This window comes from Nematolebias whitei, chromosome 19 (assembly GCF_014905685.2).
Source record: "Nematolebias whitei isolate Nwh7 chromosome 19, NemWhi1, whole genome shotgun sequence".
In the NCBI taxonomy this organism is placed as follows: Eukaryota; Metazoa; Chordata; class Actinopteri; order Cyprinodontiformes; family Rivulidae; genus Nematolebias; species Nematolebias whitei.
This window is the reverse complement of record NC_056516.1, coordinates 14,091,066-14,110,883: the sequence shown is the minus strand read 5'-3', so window position 1 is coordinate 14,110,883 and position 19,818 is coordinate 14,091,066. Positions and strand designations below refer to the sequence as shown.

At 41.6% G+C, this 19,818-nt stretch overlaps 1 protein-coding gene across 1 annotated transcript in view; it reads right to left on the bottom strand.

Moving 5' to 3' along the window:
* The window catches only part of nsun2 (NOP2/Sun RNA methyltransferase 2), a gene marked incomplete at its 3' end in the record, with an annotated part of 26,107 nt that extends 6,824 nt beyond the window's left edge, over positions 1–19,283 (bottom strand). The window contains 15 exon segments of the mRNA XM_037693396.1: positions 1,631–1,766; positions 1,851–1,943; positions 2,170–2,381; positions 2,579–2,675; positions 8,872–9,002; positions 9,081–9,154; positions 11,608–11,738; positions 13,263–13,337; positions 14,886–15,078; positions 15,190–15,274; positions 15,422–15,493; positions 17,858–17,963; positions 18,046–18,150; positions 18,605–18,762; positions 19,140–19,283. Of these exon segments, the coding sequence (XP_037549324.1) occupies positions 1,631–1,766; positions 1,851–1,943; positions 2,170–2,381; positions 2,579–2,675; positions 8,872–9,002; positions 9,081–9,154; positions 11,608–11,738; positions 13,263–13,337; positions 14,886–15,078; positions 15,190–15,274; positions 15,422–15,493; positions 17,858–17,963; positions 18,046–18,150; positions 18,605–18,762; positions 19,140–19,208 (1,737 nt within the window).
* Between the last annotated feature and the right edge of the window lie 535 nt (positions 19,284–19,818).

The window sequence follows — 19,818 nt, the reverse complement described above, 5'->3', positions numbered from 1 at the left end:
GAAGTAAGTGTGGAAGTAAATAAGTATGGAAGTAAGTGTGGAAGTAAGTAAGTATGGAAGTAAGTGTGGAAGTAAGTAAGTGTGGAAGTAAATACGTATGGAAGTAAGTGTGGAAGTAAGTAAGTAAGTATGGAAGTAAGTAAGTGTGGAAGTAAGTATGGAAGTAAGTAAGTGTGGAAGTAAGTATGGAAGTAAATAAGTGTGGAAGTAAGTAAGTGTGGAAGTAAGTAACTACAGAAGTAAATAAGTAAGGAAGTAAGTGTGGAAGTAAGTATGGAAGTAAATAAGTGTGGAAGTAAGTAAGTATGGAAGTAAATACGTATGGAAGTAAGTGTGGAAGTAAGTATGGAAGTAAATAAGTATGGAAGCAAGTGTGGAAGTAAGTAAGTATGGAAGTAAGTAAGTGTGGAAGTAAGTAACTACAGAAGTAAATAAGTATGGAAGTAAGTGTGGAAGTAAGTAAGTAAGTAAGTGTGGAAGTAAGTAAGTAAGTAAGTGTGGAAGTAAGTAAGTAAGTAAGTGTGGAAGTAAGTGTGGAAGTAAGTAAGTGTGGAAGTAAGTAAGTGTGTAAGTGTGTAAGTGTGTAAGTGTGGAAGGAAGGAAGGAAGGAAGGAAGGAAGGAAGGAAGGAAGGAAGGAAGGAAGGAAGCAAACTTTAGGGCCGTTTCACAAATGTGGATGGTCTTTACAGGATCTTGATGTTCAGACACATATTTTGAACACAGATGGCTCCTTGGTACACGTGGTAAAACATGACAGAGAACAGGACTGCTGTGTGCACACAAAAAGGTCCACAGAGACCAATGAAACCAAGTTTCATTGGTCTCTGTGAACTGTTTGGTATTTTCATTGGTCAGATATTATTTTTAACTTTTATTTATACAGGTAGTCTCATTGAGTCACGAGGACCCACCCACCAAGTGAGACATATATTGTGCAGTTATGTGAGCGCCTGGGTGTGATGAGAGTAAATCTAAAAAAGTTAAATCTGGTCCTCTGGACATTCAAAAAAACAAAACAAAGCAAATCAACAACTCAAATCAACCAGAGGACCAGATTTAACTTTTTTAGATTTTTCTACCTGGATTATTGAGCATGCATCAGGAGATGAGAGTAAATGTTTTGGTGGCATGAAGCTCGTGAGCCAGTCCAAAAAAAAAAAAAAATCCATAAATTAGCCGCAGCATTGTATAAGTCACAGGGTTCAGAGTGTGAAAAATGTAGTGGCTTATAGTTCAAAAATTACGGTACTTTACAAAAAAAACACCCCTAGGTTTATTGTTTCGAGGCCAAACTCACCTGAAAGTGTGGAACAAAAAGCACTGCAGTGCAAATTACAACGAACAAACAAACAAAACTACCAAGTCCCCCTTTCTCCACTACAGCCGTGTCCAAAATCTATATTAATGAGCAGACACTGACACGCACGCACACATCCACCTGAGCAGGTGTTGCAGGGTAAGGAACCAGAGGGATTTGGGATACAAACGAGTCTCACCTGTTTATACAGCCCTCATCACGATGACGCATTCACACACATATTGAAACATAAAAATATACGTTTGACGCTGCAAGTCCCAGCTGTCTGTGTGTGGAGCAATAAGACCGCGTCCCCAGTCAGCACCACACACCTTCATGCGCTCGCTGTTGTTGAGCAGCACGTTGCGGAGCTCTTTGGACACCATGTACAGGTGTTTCTTCTTGCCTTCGTAGGTTCTGGTCAGAACGTTGAGTTTTGGGAAGTCAGGAGACAGGTCGTAAAAGGACCTGAGGAGGAGGGAAAGATTTTAGCTTGACTGATCGAAGCGCTGAAATCAGCCACGTCTACGAAGAAAACCCAGAGATACTTACTGTATAGTGTTGAAGACAGGGTCGTCTTCAGTTAGGAACACAAAGGGGTTCTCTTTATACACACACAACCGGAGCTTTTTGGAGGGTGGAGGTCTGAGAGGCAAAGAAGAATCATTATTCCACACATCCTGTTTGTTTCTCTGAGGTCTAAATATTCAGTTTAGGTTAATAATCCTATATCTAATAGTTTTTTACTGACAAACAATGAGTTTGACAAATCTGATGTTTATTTCATAGATCCTTTACTCAGTTAGGAGCTCCAGGTATTGGCAGCATGTTGTTTTATAGTTTATTACCTCATCAGACGAACGTGACTCACCCGCACACGTTGCCTTGTTTACCACCAGCCTCCTGAGCCAAAGCAGCTCCCGGGGGAGCCTCATGCTCTTCATCTCCTTTCTCTCCTGAGCAGTCTTCCTCAACCTCCTCGGGGGAGCCATCAGGGGGGAGGTGGGGGGTGTCCGCTGCAGACGAGGTTGCTGAAGAGTCTCCAGTTTGGGCCGATGAGCTCGTCGAGGGGTTCTTCCTCAACTGGATGAGGAAGGAAAAAAATAATAGGGGGATGAGCAGAAAGAGAGACCCAGCTGTGGAAAATAAACTAGCAAGTGATGAAGTATGGGGTTGGACATGGGGGTGGGGGTTGTAATGTTCTGGATTAAGAGGCAGAACCAGCTGGGAAAAATAAATCATCCTAAAACAAGACATCGAAGCGTGTTTATGAGCAGAACCTTTGGATATCTTTTGTTCCAAGGCATGGGGCCTTTTTTCACCAGCACAGCCACAAAGAAGCCTCCAGTGTTCTGGTGATGTGGCAGAATCCTCATACTGACAACAACACACACAAAGACACACAAAAGATTAATCCCAGGTCTCACTTTTATGCTGCCCCCTGCAGAAAGAACAAGACAGATGTAAAAACATCAAGACAAAAACAATCTGATGAATGCTTGGACAATGTGGGACAACAGCGCCCTCTGCTGGCCACATCTGAAGAGTAGAAATGACATCATCCTGAAGGACGCCCCGCACTAATCAGCCATAACATTAAGACCACTGATAAGCTTTACAAGCTTTACGACGGCATTTAGGAAAATGGGCAGCAAGGAAGTTTAAAAGTTTAAATAGAAAAGTGACCACAGATTTGATGAAACATCTTTATTCTCGCCCCGTGCTCAGGCCCATGTGGTTTGATAAGCAGAGGAAGACGTCAATGATTTTGGGCAATGTTCTGCTGAGAAACATCAGGCCTCAACTGTTACGAGGATGTTATTTGAGCTTATATCACTCACTGAACAATATTAGGGACCAGGACAACCCACCGACAGGACTTGGCAGTTTACTGGGAAGTATGCCTGAGCTGTACACTGGGCCGGGTTTCCCATTCGTTGCAGTCTACGGAAAACTTTTCGCTGCTTTTTAGTGAATTTTGTCTACGCTTCATGATGTTAAAAATCTGTAAACACTATTCTATATCGAAACGGTAATTCAATGCTCCTGACTTAGCACTCCTACTGTTGAGCAGCTAGTGAGAGTTTGCAGTTTCATAAAGGAGGCCTGAGTTGAGCCTAATTGTTGTCCCCCGTCATGAAGAGGAGGATTTAAAAATACCCTGTTTGTCCCTCTGTGTTGTGAGCATAACTTGAGAAATAAGTGAGGTAATGGCACCTACGTTGGTTTGGGGTGGCTTTTGGTGTAAAAAAAAAAAAAAGAAGAAGAAGCTTCCTTTCAAAAATTGGGTTGCCATGTCCAAATCCAAGATGGCTGCCAACATATATGTATACCAATCATCCCAATCATTTGAGATTATGCTTTCTAGTTTCAAATTGCTTCAAAGTATAGTTTTGTTTTTCAAATAATTTGGGTGGACCTCGGGATGACCGAAGATTAATCCATGGTGGCTAATAGGTCTGTCGCAATAAACAATAAATAAATTAATCACATGCTAAATGAAATTTATCGACCTCATTTTCATGCATTTTCATTTTCAGTGTCTCTTTCTACTGAAGACACCGGATGACAAAAGACTCAACTCCGGTGTCTTCACTGACCCCTCCCTTTCTCTTTTCTCTTGACAATCCATTTTAATCGTCCAAAATTGCGTTTTTGGATCATTAAAAGCAGCTAAACTGAGAAGCTAAGCTACAAATTAAACTAGCAGGCCGACCTCAGGGGTTAAAAACCTCTGTCTTGTCAAAGCTCCAAAATTCACGGTGGAAAACTCTGCCTTCGTGTAAAAAGTTGTTTTTTTCTGCAAAAAGAAACTGAGAACTTGTTTACTGATTTTTTTAATTAAATGCTTTGTGTGAAAAATGCTATGATAAAGAGCTCAAACCACACAGAGCGTCCGCCATTTTGAGAACCAAAGAGAGACGACCCATGTCACGTCAAGGGGCCTCCCTCTCAGACTGCTCTCCCTCACTATCCATCCTTCAGTTCACAGTCTTATACTGCCATCCAGTGAGTCAAAAAAGGTACTACATCCAAAACAAATTAACAAACATTTCCTATTAAATTTGACAATTACTAATTATTGTCAAATTTCAAACAATATTATCGTTTATCGTAATAATTTCTGAGACAATTAATTAGGGATGCACCGATCCACTTTTTTCACTTCCGATCCGATACCAATATCTGCGTTTGTCGGTTGATAGCGATCCGATACAGAAAAACTGTGCTGAATTTACAAATATGACTAAATCATGTCATCTGGACCCGTTTCTGAAACAGGTCCAGATGACATGATTTAACAATTTTTGTTGTCTACCTGGATGTTTGAGCTTACAAACCCAGTGCTGAATTAACTTAAAACATTTGTTTTGTTAAACACAGACACGAATGTACTGAATTACAAATTTATTGAAAACGCTGCACCATAACAGCACACTTAAACACACCAAGAGCTTCACAAGCTTGGTCAAACATGTAAAAACAACACAACTTTAATTTGTTCAGTCAGTACGCTAGCGCGCAATGTCACTCAGAGCACAAAGCATAGAGTTAGAGTGGATAGATCTGCCCAGTCATGGATCGGTCACATTGTCACAGATACCCGATCCAGAAGTTTTTTCGATATCAGTACTGATACCAATAATGGTATCGGATCGGTGCATCTCTACAATTAATCACTCAGCAAAATTTGTTAGCGTGACAGGCCTAGTGGCCAAGGCCACCATTGGCCACCCACTGGCTCCACCATTGCGCCTGGTGGTGGATGAAATTGCTCTGCAACTCTGCGTTGCCTCGAACAAGCAATAATAAAATTCAAATAAAAACTAGTTCTATTCTTAAACACAATGCAACTCCTACCCACTTCAAGGTTCTTTATTGTTATTCGCATTGTGTGTGGTGCATGAGGTCGAACAAAATTATGTACTCAAGGTCCTAGTTACAGGGAGGAAAATAAGTATTTGAACGCCCTGCCACTTTGCAAGTTCTCCCACTTAGAAATCACGGAGGGGTCTGAAATGTTCATCTTAGGTGCATGTCCACTGTGAGAGACATCATCTAACAAAAAATCTGTAAATAACAATGTAAGATTCTTTTAACAATTTATTTGTGTGTTACTGCTGCAAATAAGTATTTGAACACCTGCCAATCAGTTCTGGCCCTCAAAGACCTGTTAGTCCGCCTCTAAAAAGTCCACCTCCACTCCACTGATTATTCTAAATTAGAAACACCTGTTTGAGGTCGTTAGCTGCATAAAGACACCTGTCCACCCCACACAATCAGTAAGACTCCAACTACTAACATGGCTATCAATCAATCAATCAATCAATCAATCAATTTTATTTATAAAGCACCCTTCATACTAAAAGCAGCTCAAAGTGCTGTACAGAATTATAAACAATAAACCCACAAAATAAATGCAAACAGCACACACAAAATAAAATTGTATGGAAAATGTATAGACTGAACAGAAATGAACCAGTTCAGGAAATACAGTTAAAAAGATGGGTCTTGAGCCTGCTCTTAAAAACAACAACATTTTCTGCGGCCCTCAGGTTCTCCGGCAGACTATTCCACAGACGGGGGCCATAGTACTGGAAAGAAGCCTCACCGTAAGTGTGAGTTCTGACTATTGGAACTTTTAGTAGTCCAGTGCCAGAGGACCTTAGTGTCCGCGGGGGTTCATAGGGTAATAGCAGCTCTGCAAGATAAGATGGTGCGAGACCAAAGAGCTGTCCAGAGACACCAGAGACAAAACTGTAGACCTCTACAAGGCTGGAAAGGGTTATGGGGCAATTGCCAAGCAGCTTGGTGAAAAAAGATCAACTGTTGGAGCAATTATTAGAAAATGGAAGAAGATAAACATGACTGTCAATCTCCCTCGGACTGGGGCTCCATGCAAGATCTCACCTCGTGGCGTATCAGTGATCCTAAGAAAGGTGAGGAATCAGTCCAGAACTACACGGAGGAGCTGGTCAATGACCTGAAGAGAGCTGGCACCACTGTTTCCATGGTTACTGTGGGTAATACACTAAGACGTCATAGTTTAAAGTCATGCATGGCACGGAAGGTTCCCCTGGTTAAATCAGCACACGTCCAGGCCCGTCTTAAGTTTGTCCATGACCATTTGGATGATCCAAAGGAGTCATGGGATAAAGTTCTGTGGTCAGATGAGACCAAAATAGAACTTTTTGTTCTTAATTCCAGTCGCCATGTTTGGAGGACGAAGAATGATGAGTACCATCCCAAAAACACCATCCCTACTGTGAAGCATGGGGGTGGAAGCATCATGCTTTGGGGGTGTTTTTCTGCACATGGGACAGGACGACTGCACTGTATTAAGGAGAGGATGACCAGGGCCACGTATTGTGAGGTTTTGGGGAACAACCTCCTTCCCTCAGTGAGAGCATTGAAGATGGGTCGTGGCTGGATCTTCCAACATGACAATGACCTGAAGCACACAGCCAGGAGAACCAAGGAGTGGCTCTGTAAGAAGCATATCAAGGTTCTGGAGTGGCCTAGCCAGTCTCCAGACCTAAACCCTATAGAAAATATTTGGAGGGAGCTCAAACTCCGTGTTTCTCAGCGACAGCCCAGAAACTTGGCTGATCTAGAGAAGATCTGTGGAGGAATGGACCAAAATCTCTGCTGCAGTAAATCTGGTGAAACACTACAGGAAACATTTGACCTCTGGAACTGCAAACAAAGATACTGTACCAAATATTAACAATGATTTTCACAGGTGTTCAAATACTTATTTTTCTCACTGTATACCCAAAAAAGCAATAAATACAAGTATAAATAAATAAAAAAACAGTATAAGGATCTAAGATATACACTAAACAACAACATATTATGAATAAGGTGTATTAAACAGCAGCCTGAACATGAGTCTGTTGTGAGTAGATGGATTTACAGCAACTTATGGGTAAGAAGCAGCAGCATAAATAATCAGCAGCACAGATAACGTGGCATTACAGTGATATTCCTGGTTAGAGATTCATGAGTCTAACAGCTTCAGGGTAGAAGCTGTTCCTCAGTCTAGTGGTTCTACACTTAATGCTCCTCAACCTCCTTCCTGAGGGGAGCGGGGAAAAAAGTGTGTGCAGCAAGAGTCCATCAACATTAAGCCAAATGTTGTCATGTGTTGGCAGAGCAGGTGTACATTCATGCAAACTGTTTGCACATTTAAGAAAAGCTTGGATCTGAAAATATGACATTTAAACTAGGGATGGTGCCGATCCGATCCAGTATCTGTATCGGCCTCCGATACCAGCATAATTTATGTATCGGATTTTTCCGATCCACCTGCCGATATTTCCGATCCATGATGTATGTTGACTTCAAACTACGGAATGGATTTCCTGAACGGCAGCGTGTCTTATGAACCCAGAGTAATAAGACCCACCTCACATTCAGGAAATCCATTTCATAGTTTGCAGCCAGCTACAATGTGAGGACTGAGTTAGCAGCACTGTGGCTAACATCTAACCAACTTTTCATCTAAACATGTCCGCTGTGTGGAAGTATTTTACACTAAACACCACAAAACAAGACAGCATCGTGCAATGTCTGCAGAGCCATAGCGCCACATTAAACCACGTTAAAGTTAGTTTAACGATCGACGTTCGAGCTCCGTGCTTCAGCGGGGCGCTGCTCTCTTTGAAGCTGAAAGAGGCGACTCAACCCCGGTCAGCCGCGCTCAGTCTGCCCGTCTCTGAGGAGGGACAGACTGAGCGCGGCTGCCCCAAATCAGGCTGCCTGCTTTGGATTGAACAAAAAGAAGACGTCACTGAAACCACGGAGCTCTAATGTTTTACAGAGAAGTTGCTAAACTTCATAATTAATGACCAACCACTATCAGTTGTAGAAAACGAAGGATTTCACAGCTTGATACTTGCAGTCAAGATATAGTTTACCTTCCAGGAGATATTTATCAGTACAACAGTAAACAATCATAAAAAAAACATATGATTTGAAAATTATATTAAAAACAAAAACAGCTACATTATAAAGTGATGTAAAATACTAAAAACGGGAACATGTCTGTTGGTTTATGTCATGAACTTAGCAGGTGTTTGAAGCCATTTAACATTTAATTTAATTTAATTAATTTAAAAGAAACAAAAAAATTTTTAAAAAATCATCAAAAAGAAAACATTGAATGAAAAGAGTGCAGAAAGAAGAAAAAAAAAATCTTATATCTGCCCCTTATAAAATATAAAATAACTTTAAACAATCACTTAAATTAATCACTTTAATATCCACTTTAAAGCTAGGAATAAAAACAAACATGTTTTGTGTTAGCAGAATTTAATTCTAACTTTAAAACTTATCCAACATTAATAAAACTTACCTCAAGTTGCCTTTTTGGACATGCATGCATATTTTTGTACAAATTGTACTTGAGAGGAGATTATTACAGCCTCATATAAAATCAATGATCATGATATCGGAACTGGATCGGTATCGGCCGATACTCAGATCTAGTAAAAAAAGTGGATCGGTGCATCCCTAATTTAAAACAAGCTGCCTGTGTGTGAAATTCGAGGGTTAAATAGTGTATCTGTACCATCTCTCCAGGTGCATGCTGGTCACTTTGTCCACGTCTTTTGGTGGAAACATGGTGGGGCGGATCTGTGTGTGACGGCTGCTCGGAACCTTGGACCAGTCCGAGTACCACTGGCCCTCTTTGGTCATTAACTAGAGAGGAAAGAAGACCCGACAGTTCAGACGCTCAACTCCAAAAACTCAGTGATGAAGTCTGAACTTCACCATTACCTTCCAGGACGTGACCCCAGGCATCCACTTCAGTCCAGGGAGGTCATTTGAGGTGTCAGCCAGCTCCAGCGCTCCTATAGGCCCAAAATATGCTCAGACATGAAAGAACTAATGCCGAGTGATGCAGTGCCAGTAGGTCTGTTTTCTCTTGTATCTCAACGAAACTCAGGAAGGCACACACTCCCACTTCAGTTTAGTAAATGAAAATGTAGACTCATCTGACCAGAGAACACATGGAACTAAATTTTAGTCCACCTTAGAGGAGATTAAGCCTTGAAAACTCAACTCTTTTGATCCACAGTTGAACCTGTTAGTCAAATTAAAGTGGGGTTCTGTGTAAAAGTTATGAACAATTACAATCTTTCATATTGTACGCAACTCTACTACAGGTAACTTTTTCCACAGAAATTCACATTAAAATGGCCAAACTATCCCTTTAGTGTTAGATGATAGTGTTAAGTTACATTATGTATTGAGTGAATACTTTTCCAAGCTTCAAAACCCCATGAGCTCATGGGGTTACAACGATCAGTTTATTGGGTTGAGAACTTTCTTTAAAGTGACATTTCTGGGAGCTGGCCACCAATCTTTGACTGTAGTGGACACACTGGGGCGGCTGTGGCTGAATGGGTAGAGCAGCGTCCTCCAATGGGAGTGTTGGAGGTTCGATTCCACCAGCAGTCACATGCTGAAGTGTTCCTGGGAAAGACACTGAACCCCACACTGCCTCTGATGTGTGTCCCATCGGTGTATGAATGTGATAAAGCTCTGATTAATCTCTATAGATTCAGATTAGATTTGTAGAAATGTAGTAGAGTGCTGTATGAATGTGTGTGTGGAGGTAAATGAGGGCACAGGTTGTGTTGTAAAGAGCTTTGAGTATCTTGATTAGATAGAAAGGTGCTATGTAAGTACAGTACACTTATCTTTATCTTTGTTCTCTCCACTTTGTCTCTCACCTACTTTTGAATTTGTTGCTGGCATCAAATTTCAGGTGTGTTTCAATACTTTTACCTACCATGAATTTGGTCATTGAAGGCCTTTGAAAGCATTTCCTTTATAACAAATAATGAAACAAATTACTTTCTTTGTACCCAATTTTTTTAGGAAATGTCCTTTATACACTGCCAGGCCAAAAAAAAAAAAGCCACCACCTAGATTTAACTAAACAATTAGGTACAAGCCTCCTTTTGGATAATTACTGCATGGGTGTAGGACTGTATACCGAACCGAGGTTATTTTATAACACCGACCGAACTGCGTCAGTCGGTGTATGGATTGAAACGCCACTCTTTTTTCAGTGTCAAATTTCTGTATTGGCTGAAACGTGTCACGTGGTTTCAGCACACCGGCAGGTAAAACGTAGACATATGACAAACAGACTAAGTGTTTACACCCAGAGCTGTATAGAGCTGCCGTACAGCTTGTATGTCTATGGTGCTGGTTCCGCCCACAGATGGGTTTCACGGGCTTCAATTTGTGAGCAGAAAGTTGCTCCTTGTTTTTCTTCAAGGAGAGAGAAGGACATCAGCCTCCCCTCCTCCTCCTCTCAGCATTAAAGTCAGCCTGTGAGTGTTAAACAGAATCAACATTCCACCACCGGACTCCTCTTCATCAAAGAACTCTTGAGGACGGAGCTGTGTCTGTGTTTCAGCTGGTGAGTTTACGTTTGTTAACATTACTGCAGTTTAACATGTACATTGCAGTGAATTAAACTAGAATCCATGTAACATTAACGTTAAGATATTAGTGTGTAAATTTATTTTATCTACGTAGCTAGCTAAACTCAGATGCTACATACTCATGCATCACTCATGGTATGGGGTTGCATGAGCGCTTGTGGCATGGGCAGCTTGCATGTCTGGAAAGGCACCATTAATGCAGAGAACTATGTTCAGGTTCTAGAACAACATATGCTCCCATCTAGACGTCATCTCTTTCAGGGAAGACCCTGCATTTTTCAACACGATAATGCCAGACCACATTCTGCAGCAATCACAACATCATGGCTACGTAGGAGAAGGATCCGGGTACTGAAATGGCCAGCCTGCAGTCCAGATCTTTCACCTATAGAGAACATTTGGCGCATCATAAAGAGGAAGGTGCGACAAAGAAGGCCCAAGACGATTGAACAGTTAGAGGCCTGTATTAGACATGAATGGGAGAGCATTCCTATTTCTAAACTTGAGAAACTGGTCTCCTCTGTCCCCAGACGTCTGTTGAGTGTTGTAAGAAGAAGGGGGGATGCCACACAGTGGTAAAAATGGACTTGTCCCAACTTTTTTGGGATTTGTTGACGCCATGAAATTTGGAAACAACAGATTTTTCCCTTAAAATGATACATTCTCTCAGTTTAAACTTTTGATCTGTGATTTGTGTTCTATTCTGAATAAAATATTAGATGTTGGCACCTCCACATCATTGCATTCAGTTTTTATTCACAATTTGTTTAGTGTCCCAACTTTTTTGGAATCTGGTTTGTACATGTTTAGTGGATCGTGTGTAACTCTGTCAGAGTGTTTGTTACCTTCACTCTTCTCCAGCAGGGCTGCTATAACAGCTTCATCCTCTACAGGGTTGAGGGAACAGGTGGAATAAACCATCCTCCCCCCCACAGCCAGCTGCTCAACCCCACGCACTGCAATACGCAGCTGGAGCCTGGAAAACAAACACACAGTTATACTGTCAAATGTGTTCAATTAGTGGCAGGAGAACCCTCCTTTAGCTACATGGAGGCATAATTACAGTCATGGAGAAGAGAGTCTCAAGCCTCTTTCAAATCAAGTTTTACATATGCAGAAAAACACACAGACAAAAAAGGATCTGGTGTTTACCATGTTCTACAATTATTAGAATCAAACCTAAAGTGTACAAAAACAACAGATTCCACCACAATAGTATTTAGAAAACAAGAAAGTTCCTGGAGAAACTTAAGACAGGGACTGATGCGTGGCGGCCATTTTAAAGTTGTCAGGCGTTTTGAATGAGAAAAATGGCATCTTTGTGAATTACGTTGCCATGGTAACTCGAAACGCCAATAAAAGTAACAGCACACATCAAGGCACTGAGCTGGTCCTTTTGTTATAACATTTGTGGAGGTACACGTTGTGGTTCGGTCCGCATTAAAGTTGACGGAAGAGTAAGATATAAAGTTAAGAAACCTTTATCAGGTGGATAATAATCAGTGGCTGCCTTATACTAGGCAGTCCACCCATCCATCTTTACACAACTTCTTCCTTTTTGGGTCACAGGGGTCACTGGAGCCATCACTGTGCGAAAGGCGGGGACATCCTGGACAGGTCTAGACAGTTCCCTGTGAAAATTAGGTCAAAACCTGTGCACGAAAAACTGAATCCACTCCAACTGCTTCTACAGGATTTAAGAGGGAAAGTATCAGTCGTCAGGAGAAATGCTTCTCTGTAAAAACAACATGGAAGCACGATGTACATTTATAAAGTTGGATCTGAAAGAACCACAACACTCCTGGAACAATGTCCTTGGAGCAGTTGACCAAGGTTTACCCATAATGCACTGCAGCAGGTTTGAAGAAAACTGAACAGCACGTCTTGACAAACACTTCATGCCATCTGTGGCTGATTAGTTTGTTTCACAGCTGCTGGACCTGAACATCATGGAGTCATCAAGTCCAACATGAACTTGTCTAAAGCTGTGGACCACAGGTGAAACTTGGACCAAACTGGACCATGATGCAACAGGACAATGACGTGAAAAACTCCAGTTAATCTACAGCAGAATGACTGAAAGAGAAAAAGAAATTGCGGAGTTGCAACGGTTCAAAGTCCAGACTTCAACCTGACTGAAAAGTTGTGGTAGGACCTTAAGAGACCTTTGAAGAAATTAATCTTTAACCTCAATAAACTAAAGTGATGCTGGAAAGAAGAGTGGGGCAAAATTCCTCTACAACCATGAGACTGATCATGTTATACTGAAAACAACTATGGAGAGTCATCAAGCTACTGAATTATGAGGTGCAGCTTTTCATTGTTGATTAATAATGACAACATGGTGGAATCTGTTGTGTCTTTGTTAACTTGAAGCTAGATTAGAATAAAAACCTAAAAGACCCAATCCTTTCTATGACCTGATGACTAAAACCTTGGAATTTAAAGAAGCTGGACGTTCTCCCAGGACTGAACCTGTGCCGTCAGCCGTGTTACTCGCCCGTGGAGGTGAAGGCTGTTGCTGGTCGTCCATTTCTTCCACACGTCGATGTTCTTCCTCATGGTCCCGTCCCCGCTGCACAACAGAGCAGAGACAATCAGACAAATCCTCCAGAGCTCACAGATGCTTCGTGGAGCAAAAACCATCTGAAGCTCCAGCTGACTGACCTCACGCTGTCCTCAACACTGATCCTCCTGCTCACCTCGTGTTTACAAGAAGCCCTCAAGTTTGGCTTTAAAGCTGTCCAGATTGAGACAGGCTACGCACAACTTCCATCTTGTTTTGGCTACATGAATGAATGAATGAGTGCAGCTTTATTTGTCATCATCTCAAATACAACTAAATTAGAGCCTCTCCCAAGGTGCCTGTACAGGAGTTCGTTTGCTGTACAGTAGTCCCTCGCCACGTCGCAGTTCGTTTATCGCAAACTCGCTCTATCGGCGTTTTTCAAAACAAGATTGGACATGACGCACAATTGTCTGATTGACGGATGAGCCGCACGATGGGTATGAAATTTTTATTTTTAAATTAATTATTTTAAATTATTTAGCACCTGCTGCACATTTGTGCAGCCCATACTGTAGGATAAACTTCCTGCTGCAGCTGATCGGCTGTTCAGCGTGCAGAGCTGAGAAGTGGGCGTGGCCAAAAGCGCTTGCAGGTGGCAAAGAGCAGCGGAGGCAGGGAGCTGAAATCATGACAGTCTGTGCTCTTATAGAACATTTAGAGTTTAGAAACATTGTTTAGAATATTGAAAGAGTGCGAGAAGGGTTTAAAACACCTTATATATATAATAAAGGTGTTTGAATGGAAAATGAGGTTGATAATTTTCATTCACCATGCGATTAATTGACTGATTGTTTATCGCGACAGGCTTAGCTGTATCGAGCTTCGTCTCCTGACCTGTAGCAGCACCCCGGTGCTAGAGGAGCCGTCTGACCTGGTTAGTCATCCACTGATTCTGGTTGGGGAACACGTGAATGTGTTTTTCCACAGTGACATTACCAACACAGAAGGTGATGTAGTCTAGAACGGCCTTCGTGTGCACAGCCAGGTCCTGATGTTCAAAGACATCCCAGTGTGTGTGGCAGAACCAGTCCTGCAGCTGGACAGGTAATATGTAGTCTTTGAGTGGGGACTAGTTCTGAGGAGGGTCTTGGCTGGGGTAAGGAGCAGAGAAAGGACTGGCCTGGGGGGGAGGCTATGGATGTGTAGATCTGTTTGATGTTACATGATCTAGTGTATTTTGTGCCCTGGTTGAACACTTGACATTCTGGTAGTTTTTGTATGACAGATTTTAAAGCCGTCCAAACTGAGACAGGAACGTCTTCTTTTTGGTTTTGGCTACATAACTACACAAGTTTTAAAGAAGAGACCAGTGAGGAGGGAGTTTTATCACCCTGTTGACACCTTAGGTAAAAAAAAACAACAACTATTTAAAACAACTTATAAAATGTTTTACACATAACAGACGGCCTCATGTCCATCTGTTACATAAACCCCGCCCCCTCTAGCCAGACACCAGCTCAGACATCTGAATTATCCCCCCACTCTACAGCTGTCAAACGCTTTTTAACTTTGCCAGTCAAATGATGCAGCCACGAGCCAGGTGGGTGTGCTGACCTGCAGGGCACGTCACACAGGACCCGGTCGTAGGACAGGATCTCCTTCTTGCCGTCAAAGTCCATGTGGAGCGTAGGGATGCAGGAGGCATCGTGGTTAACCACCATGACGCAGGGGCTGTTGAGACGCTTGGCCTGGTGCACGAGCAGGTAGCAGCGCTTGTTGTCCACGTCGTTGGCGATCACAAAGCCCTCTGAAAAGGTGGAGGATTCAAATTATAGCCTGCCAATACTGGAAGCGCCTGCAGTTTAAACCTGCGGGAAGCCGAGATCAATATGCCTCGATAGGTTTGAAATGTGCGCACCTGGAAACGGCACGTCCATGTCAGAGTGAAGCATCTCAATCAGCTGAGTCGTCTTGGACCCCGGAGCTGCGCACATGTCCAGGATCTGCACAGAAACCAAGAGAAAATGTGTTTTGTCGCCCTCTTCTTGCACAGCAACCGTCACATACACAATGCAGGAAAAAAAAACACACAAAAACAATTATAAAAACGGGTTTAAATGTTAAAAAGAGCTGCACTTTAGTACTTTTACCTTGTGGTGGGGCTCAATCTTCAGGAGCAGAGGAGGGATCATGCTGACAGCTTCCTGTCGGCTGATGTTACCCTACAAACTCAAAAAAGATGCTAAATGTTGCGTTTTTTCACTTAAAATTTTTAATTCTTACACAGCTGTGTTATATAAAATGTTTTCAATTAATAAAAGTTGTTCTCTTGATAACGAATACAGGAACGAGAGAATCATGAAGTCACAAGTCTTAAATAAAGACCCAAATACGTCTAATTGTACAAATGCAGTTATGACAGCATTGACTGGTAACAAGAGAAATAAAACTTTGTAAAGATGATGTGAACATTATTCAACACGGTGTGTTGGTTCATCCTCTTCATGTTTGGCTCTTAAATTTGGAAAAATCCAAATAAACTGAGGAGACTCCAAAACAGGAACGCACATGTCGACAAAAGAAGTCGAAACGTACAAAACTGAAATATGCCTTAAAACATAAAGTGAACGAGAAAAGACTTGAAAAAAGGAGTGAATTTATTGGAACCAACTGTAAAAAAATATTCAGTTAATGAAAACTGGATTTCTATGAAAAACACGTGATTTGCAAAAAACGTCTTATCAGAAGAAAACACAAATACAGAGGCTAACATACAACGTGACAAAGTAGATGATTACGTCTTTTTCTGAAGAGTTTCTGAATTTCAGCAAGAAGATATTGCTGAAACGTGTGTAGTTTTTAAGTTATTTTAATTTGTTTATTATTATTATTATGTTGGGATGATGAGCCTTTTACAAAGAGAGCAAAAAGAATTAAAAATTGATCTCAGAAAAGACTTCAGCTCAAAAACACGGTGAGAAAACAACCTAGTTGTTAAACTGACACGATGGAGGAACCTCAAACTGAAAAGTGATCCAGTTTTCTAAATGTGTTGATGAAGAGTCCACGCTTTAAACAAGAAGGGTGCAAAATAAAGTCAGATTTTATTGTTGTTGTTGTTTGGTTTTTACCATTCATATTTTATTTCCTTATTTGAATCAGATATGTATTTTATTTTAATTTTTTAAAAGAATGGTTACATCTCGCACAGTGACTGCTGGATATGGGCACCAGTGACCCCCATGACCCAAAAAAGGAAGAAGCGGGTAAAGATGATGGATGGATGGATTGAAGGAAGAAAGGATAGATGAATGGATGGAAGGAAGGATAAATTGACAAAAATTGATGGAAGGAAGGAAGAAAGGATGGATGAATGGATGGAAGGAAGAAAGGATAGATGAATGGATGGACGAAAATTAATGGAAGGAAGGAAGGATAGATGGAAGGAAGAAAGGATGGATGAATGGATAGAAGGATGGATGAATAGACGAAAATTGATGGAAGGAAGGATAGATGGAAGGAAGAAAGGATGGATGAATGGATGGAAGGATGGATGAATAGACGAAAATTGATGAAAGGAAGGAAGGAACAATGGATGGATGGATAGACAAAAATGGATGGAAGGAAGGATGGATGAATGGATGGATGAAAATTGATGGAAGGAAAAATGGATGGATGAATGAAGAAAGGATGGATGAATGGATGGATGGATGAAAACTGATGGAAGGAAAAATGGATGGATGGATGGAATGATGGATGGATGAATGGAAGGAAAAATAGATGGATGGATGAATGGGTGGATGAAAGAATGAAAGGAAGGGAAAAATAGATGGATGGATGGATGAATGGAAAAAAGGATGGATGGATGAATGGGTGGATGGAAGGAAGGATGGATGGAAGGAATGATGGCAGGATGGATGGATGGAAGGAAGGATGATGGGTGGATGAATGGAAGGAAGGAAAAATGGATGGATGGAAGGATGGATGGAATGATGGATGGATGAATGAAAGGAAGGAAAAATGAATGGAAGGAATGATGGAAGGAAGGATGGATGGAAGGATGGATGGAAGGAATGAAGGAAGGAATGAAGGAAGGAATGAACGATGGAAGGAAGGAAGGATGGATGGAAGGAATGAAGGATGGATGGAAGGAATGAAGGATGGATGGAAGGAAGGATGGATGGAAGGAATGAAGGAAGGAATGAACGATGGAAGGAAGGAAGGAATGAACGATGGAAGGAAGGAAGGATGGATGGAAGGAAAAATGAATGGAAGGAATGATGGAAGGAAGGATGGATGGAAGGAATGAAGGATGGATGGAAGGAATGAAGGAAGGAAGGATGGAAGGAAGGAAGGAATGAAGGAAGGATACACAAGACAATTGCTTTCATTTTTCATAAAGAAACAACAGAATTATTTCCAGACCAGGTATTTAAGACTTTCTGTGAAACATCAGTGGTTTGAATAAACTTTTAAAGAACTTTAATTTCCAGTTTTGTCATCGGTCGTGACATCTGGACACTTTCTCCACGCTGGGTTAACGGTCGTTCAGCTCTCGGCCTTTAAAAAAAACCTTTAGGACTCACAGACTCTGTCTCACTGACGAGGAACTGGTGAAACTTCTCCAGCAGGGGAGACTTCCTGATGATCTTCCTGCTCATGTTGGTGTGCCAGGCCTGCTCGTCAGGATACCTGCAAACAAACGTTTTAGTCCTCCGATAAGCTTCCACACTTTAAATCTCTGAAGCTATGATGAAGCATGCTTTAGGATTACCAGCTGAGAGGCTGCGGAGCTTCAAACTTCTGGCCATCAATTTCTAGTTCCTGAATATCTTTGAAATAGTTTTCCTTCAGACAGTGCAGGATCTCCTTGGCATGGCTACAAGATCGCAGACACATAGAAGCTTTACAAGAACGAGACAATAACCATCCAACATGATGACTAAAATTAAACCTTACAACGCTGCCTAAATGCACAACTATGGAATCTAGAAATGCTTTAGGACTGCTGTGGACGTGAGTCCACTCGAGCAACTCCACCGAGCTAAAAATGAAACAATCCAACTTAGCTAATCAGAACGTAAGGGTACAAAATACGACGCACGCGAGCAAACCTTTTCACAACAAACTTTAATCTGCTGCTAAAACGTCAGACACTTTAATAATCCTGTGCAAAAAGCACCAAAAACTGGACACGAGCGGCAATTTAGAGACACTGATCCAGAAAACTCAAACTTGTACACTTCACATTTAAAGGATAGACACGTTTAACCACCTCCTGCGTGGTGCAGAGCAGGACCAAGTGTCTCTGAAGTATTACTTCTGTCCAGTACCTTTTATATCCAGTGATGCGGATGGTTGCTGGCAGCGGTTCCCTCATCGCCTCCATGAACTGCTCAAACTCTCCCTCAGGGATCAGGCCTTGTTCCTTGTAGTAATGCTCAAACAACTTGTTCTCTTTGACGATGTCAGCGTAGCCTGCTCCCCAGGCCTGAAACACACAGCTGCACGTTCACAAGTCTCCATCACGTACAGAACTTTACTGTGTAAATGGAGAAACTGAAAAAAAGCATGCATTGAAATGTTGATAGTTTACAACTAAATATTTATTTTGCATGTGTTTCATCCATCCTTAGGGGCTGTGAAGTAATAATCAGATGACCACTTTACTCTGTGTTCACACATGGATTTTTGAGCAGGCAGAAAACTTTTTTTTATTTTTTTTATTGCAGCAGTCACATGATTACTTGACACAACCAGCAGACAAATATTCCACCGATGTGGACTCGAACCCCCTACTTTTAACATTAAGCATAGTTTCGCCACTTCTCCACCATGCAGGATGTGCTTGTTGTGTGTGGGTCTTACAGCGCCGTCTCTGTCGTCCCTCCTGCCTGAGTTCTGGTTTTTCTGCCTCTGTCTGCTTCGTTTCCCCATGTTCGAAGACAAAAGGACTCGGGAGAAAAGAGCACGGAACACCTTGACGGCTGGACGCAAAATAACAGACCTAAACACGCCGACAAACTGTAGCTCAGGCGTTCAGAAAACAGTAACGCATCCGCCGAACGTGCAGTCTCTGACGCACGTGAAGTAGGACCCTTCATAGGTGTCCATGACATTCGCCTGATATATTATAAAATGTCTTCACAATGCTTAATTTATTTAAATTCATATTTTGGGGGGGATAAGGGATGGCATTTATTAAACCATGAACTAAATGAACGCACTAACAACACAACAACAACAAAAATGCGATTTTCATTTATTATAATTTAAATGCAGGCGGACTCTGGTCGTTTGGTTATTTTGCACTTAAGGTAAAATAAATAAATAAAACAAAATACGACTGGCTTTTTGAATATAGTTCAAAAACAATAAATGAAAACAAATAAAAGGCTACTCGTTTTATGCATAGATATCATATAATCACTAGATACAGCATTGACCGCTATCTTCTATTGGCGCTGACGAGCTGTAGGGCCGCCATCTTGAAACGGTCGACCGCTCCACTCAGTGTAACCTGTTTGACGGGAGCAATGAAGTATCT